This window comes from Gossypium hirsutum, chromosome D01 (genome assembly GCF_007990345.1).
Source record: "Gossypium hirsutum isolate 1008001.06 chromosome D01, Gossypium_hirsutum_v2.1, whole genome shotgun sequence".
NCBI classification, from domain to species: domain Eukaryota; kingdom Viridiplantae; phylum Streptophyta; class Magnoliopsida; order Malvales; family Malvaceae; genus Gossypium; species Gossypium hirsutum.
This window is the reverse complement of record NC_053437.1, coordinates 9,078,539-9,083,815: the sequence shown is the minus strand read 5'-3', so window position 1 is coordinate 9,083,815 and position 5,277 is coordinate 9,078,539. Positions and strand designations below refer to the sequence as shown.

The window sequence follows — 5,277 nt, the reverse complement described above, 5'->3', positions numbered from 1 at the left end:
GTAACCTTACCAAAACACAAAACTTGCCTTTTTGGTCATGTTGTTGGACCCTCTCTCATGCCCAAACTACTTACCCACATACAACCCACCATATAACCACCCTGAGATTCCCACATTAACCCGCTCTTACACTAAGAACACATCGAAAGAGACCTTTAATAGCCCCCTAGTCATCACTCTAACATAAACAGACCTAACTACTTCCACGAGAAAATTCATGCTGAGCCCAATTACACAACCGTATAGGGATCATAGGTCACCCCTAATCGCTTAACTAGCACCACCCACAATTGAGCCACTCAAACTCCCACCTCTATGCTCGGAGAAAAGAGAAAACACTATGACAATACTCTATGTTACCAGTAGACATTAGGATGTCCAAAATACTACCAGTAGATACTAGGATGTCCGAAATTTTAAAAATTTCAGATCATTTCAATTAGGGTCAATCACAAGTTCACATCAAATTAGGTTCAAATCATTTAGGTTTAACGCTTAAGTATTTTGGATTAGGTTATATGAGTTTGAATCATCTTGGACTCGGATAAGTTGAAGTTTACATTGGATGGATTCTAGATGTTGGTTTTGTAAGGTCAAACATATTAAATCTGACCTAAATTTAAACTTAAGCCCTTAACTCTAGGTTTGAATCAAGCCAAGAAATTAGTTTAAATCGAATAAAAAAAACATGTAGTTTTATGCGGATTTGGACTTTTCTTTTTTTAATCCATTTCTTTTTATTTGAATCATCTTCCCATGCTATCATTATTTGAATTAATTATTTTAATCGAAACAAATTATAATGAATTCAAATTAAAACTTTTGTTGAGACGAAATCATATTTTTATTGAACAAGCTCTATCGTTTAAAACCTAATTGAAGAGATATAAAGGAATGCTCCCTCTCATATTCTCAAATAGTGTGAGACTTCAATTAATCATTTAACTCGCCGAAAAATTGAATGATATTCAGTCTCTATTGCCGCCTCTTATGAGAAGTCTAATTAAACGTTTTCTTTTCTTTATATGGAAAGAAATATATGCAAATTACACACCAACTTTAGCTCTAATCTCAACCCTCCAAATCACCAGCGATTTCCTTTCCAAGTGTCATACCCACTAAATCAATGATTGGATAACTCTCGACGTGTCAAATCCACCACATCACACACCAGCTCTCACACTGAATCATATTACAACTTTCCTATATATAAGAACGTTGAGAAAAAAAGGCACTTAAAATAAACCAAACCGGGAGAAACTAGAAAAAAGCAAACACACACCCTACTCAGTTATGGCTAACTCGCCAGGATCAAATCCCATTAGCCATGGTTCCTCATTAGGAGCACCCTTGCTCATCCCATCAAAAGAACCCGGATGGGATTCCGGGCCTGGATCCGAACCCCAGAAGGTTTGCATAGACGACATGTTGCAAAACTACTGCGGAGAATTTGGGTACTGGCAGCTGAAACACTTTGTTTTAACGAGCCTGGCATGGGCCCTGGAAGCTTTCCATACTATGGTCATGATATTTGCAGACAGGGATCCTGGGTGGCGGTGTGTTGGAGGGTTAGGGTGTGATGAGAAGGAGAGCAATGTTTGTGGGTTGGAACCAGGGTCCTGGGAATGGGAGGGTGGTCCGGGGAGCTCCACGGTGGCTCAGTGGGGATTGGTTTGTGGACAGAAGTATAAGGTTGGACTTGTGCAAGCCTTGTTTTTTGGCGGCTGCATGATTGGTGAGTCGTTTCCTGCTCTTCTTTCTCTTTGCTTCATGTCTTGCCATCTTTTCAATAATGCTTTAAGCATTTTTCATTTTCTTCACTATATTTTCAAACTATTATCTATCAGGGTCTAATGTTCCTTTGTGCCTAACTCTTTCCCGAGTGGTCTTAAAATTACCTTAATTTTATGTACTCAAAAGGAAATCTCCGTCCTGCTGTCCTGGAAACAGCACATGGTGCAGTTAATGCATTTATGGACCAGAAGGGGGAAAAACAAACAAAAATACAAAGAATGGTGTGATATACACAAATTAAGTCAGTAAATCTTTATTAATTATACCCCAAATTTATATATTTTTGGAGTGACAGGCATCAAGGTGAGGTTAATGCATATTACAAGAAAAGGAATATATTTAAGCAAGCGGCGGTGATAACTTATTTTATGCATGCATATGATATTAAATTATATTGTATAGCAAGCAAAGCATTGGTTGTCTTTTTAACTAGTTATTTCCCACTTGGAGCTTCCTGTCATGGTCATATGATTTGTAATCTGGTTCACATGTGAGAAATGGAAAATGTTAAAATTTTGAAACATATAACTCATGATGGTCAAACTCTAGCTTTAATTTATTGCAAATAAGGACAAAATGGCAATATTGGACCAACTCCTATAAATAATTCTCAAGTGGAAAAATTTTAAAAAGATACTTGCAAAAGATTACTATTCTCGTGGTATATAATTAATTTCTATTATCAGAACTTTGTTGGAAGTTTCGTCTTAATTTACCTTAATCAAAACGGTAAGGTAAGTTAAAAATAAATATTTGATTGTAATTAAATTAACTTTTTTATAATATTTAAAATTATTTATAAGTACTTTTTATAGGCATATTAACGCGCTTGAATCTAGGTTTTTTTTTATTGTCACCATGTCTATCTTAACTGAGTTAAACTATTTTATCTTTTCCTTACGTGTATAAACTCTTATCTAATATTAAATGCTTATTTACTCTCTTCTTCTGACGCATCTAAACTTACACGGCCAAGAGCTAAAAATGTTGAATTCTCAACTATTAGTCATGGTGGTCCTGGAACAATTATTCCCCAGATACAATATCTGGAAAATATAAAGTGAAAGAAAATAATAATTGCAATCCTCTTAACCTGTGAAGAGGGTGAGAAATCTACCACGTCTCTTAACGTACTAAGAATAGTGTTATGAAGCCTTGTCCTCGAGAGAAACACTGGATGCTTTTTGGCAATATGCAGTATACTACCATTAAGTAGACCTTTCTTCTTTTCATTATCGCTTACCCTCATGTTGAAACCCAAATGATTTTGTTCCTTTTTGAATTTGTTATTCACTTCTCTTCTAAATGTTAAATCATTTAAATCCCTTTTGGTATTTTGATTATTTGATGAAAATTTTCAAGGGAGAGAGGAAAAGAAAACAGTTCATGATTTGGAAGGTACAGTGCCGGAACATGAAAATCATGTTCTTTATGTCGATCACTTTGGGTATTGAATACATCGTTCATACTCCATTACATCGATGGCGTGTTCTACTTTCTTCAACTTGTCTCATCATGTCATGTGAGAGGTGGCGTCCCTATATCAACCTTTATGTATTTATGACAGCTTCCCTTACGGAACTAGAATGTTAAAGTCATAATTATTGCGCCATGGACACCGCCGACTTCACCGTAATAGTAATAATTCTAAATAATAACTCATTACCGACACACTGAAATGCTGGAGAACTCTCTGTTGTAGAACTTCTGGTTTATTAAATTCATGACTGAAATTCAATGTTTTGGACACACATTTTCAGGTGCAGGGGTTTTTGGTCATTTATCAGATTCAAAACTGGGAAGGAAAGGTTCCTTAACCGCGGTCTGCATCTTAAATGCCATGTTTGGTTGCCTTACATCATTAGCCCCTGACTACTCTACCTATCTCCTACTCCGCTTCGTAACGGGATTCAGCACCGGAGGTGTCGGCCTCTGTTCCTTCGTCCTGGCCACTGAACCTGTTGGTCCAACGAAACGTGGTGTTGCTGGAATGTCGACGTTCTATTTCTTTTCGACTGGAATCGCATTGCTCTCGGGCATAGCGTACATTTTTCCTTCATGGCGTGCGCTGTATGTTGCCTCGTCTATCCCCTCTATCCTTTTCCTTGTCCTGGTGGTCCCTTTCATCTCTGAATCCCCACGTTGGTATCTTGTTCGTGGGAAAATGAACGAGGCCATGAAAATAATGCGCACCATAGCTAATGCCAACGGACATCACCTTCCTGATGGGGTCAGCCTTGCACTAGATGATGAAGCTAATGATGCTTCAAATGGTAATCAAATTTGGAAAGCAGCAACAGTTGAAAAAGAAGCAATCAGTGGTTCCATTGTAGATGTAATCCGATCACCAATCACTCGAATTCGACTATTCCTAGCAGTGGGAATCAACTTCACCTGCTCCGTCGTGTACTATGGTCTTAGCTTAAATGTCGTCAACCTCGAGACAAACCTTTACCTCACTGTCCTACTTAACGCGGTAGCTGAAATGCCAGCATTCACCATAACAGCAGTTCTGTTGGACAAATTTGGAAGGAAGCCATTGGCAATTGGGACACAATGGTTTAGTGCAATCTTCTGCTTCATGGGGAGCCTTACGGGCAATGTAGGAATATCCAAAGTAATAAGAATGTGTTGTGGGCTTCTGGGGATATTCGGCATGGCTGGGACTTACAATTTGTTGTTTATCTACACAGCAGAGCTCTTCCCTACAGTGGTGAGAAATGCAGCACTTGGATCTGCAACTCAAGCAGCCCAAATGGGAGCTATATTGGCACCATTTGTGGTGATTTTGGGTGGTGGTTTTCCATTTCTGGTGTTTGGGGTATGTGGATTGATTGGAGGAATGCTTGCATCTTACTTACCAGAGACATTAAACAAGCCATTGTATGACACAATGACAGGATTGGAAGAGGGAGAACTTGCTTGAAAGTTGAATATATAAAGGGTGTCAATTATTTGTCACACAGAGCAGCTTCATTTCATCATTGAGCATTTTAAGCTGGCAAAATTGGATTTTCGCTGCAACAGAATCAGAAAAATCAGGATTTTCAGTAAGGGAACAAGGGCTAACAAGTGTTATATGGTTTAAGATTGTTGATGAACGAAATGTAGGAGAACCAAGTTGAATAAGCTTTGATGAACAATATACATATTGAATAATTTTATCTTTTCCTGTGGCAGAATTTGAGTGGAGCCCCAAAATTGCAAATTGATCCTCATATTGTTGAATTTCTTTATTTTATCAAAAAAAAAAAAAAAAAAAAGGAATCTCCATACCGAAATCTACTTGCGTGGGCGTTGGCCCAATGATATTGACATTGACTGCAACGATATGACAATGGATATTCTTGTTATGTATTTTATAATAGTAATTTAAATATTTTGATTAATTACGAAAATAACTCAATTTAGAAGTTATGTGTCTAAATGGATCGATTTTTATAGCGTCTATTAGTGTTGTTTAGCGCATCGGCGGCATCTGCT

At 37.6% G+C, this 5,277-nt stretch overlaps 1 protein-coding gene across 1 annotated transcript; it reads left to right on the top strand.

Moving 5' to 3' along the window:
* Positions 1 to 948: 948 nt before the first annotated feature.
* Positions 949 to 4,960, top strand: LOC107940012 (organic cation/carnitine transporter 4). Its single transcript, XM_016873420.2, has 2 exons — positions 949 to 1,735; positions 3,555 to 4,960. The coding sequence occupies exons 1-2, from the start codon at positions 1,294 to 1,296 to the stop codon at positions 4,718 to 4,720; spliced, it is 1,608 nt and encodes a 535-aa protein (XP_016728909.1). The 5' UTR covers positions 949 to 1,293; the 3' UTR covers positions 4,721 to 4,960.
* Positions 4,961 to 5,277: the final 317 nt, after the last annotated feature.

Bases quoted from the DNA above. Each gene is read 5' to 3' on its own strand.
- LOC107940012 (XM_016873420.2), top strand. From the start codon at position 1,294: ATGGCTAACTCGCCAGGATCAAATCCCATTAGCCATGGTTCCTCATTA. The intron at 1,736-3,554 runs GTGAGTCGTTTC...ACACATTTTCAG, and splicing joins TTTTGGCGGCTGCATGATTG to GTGCAGGGGTTTTTGGTCAT.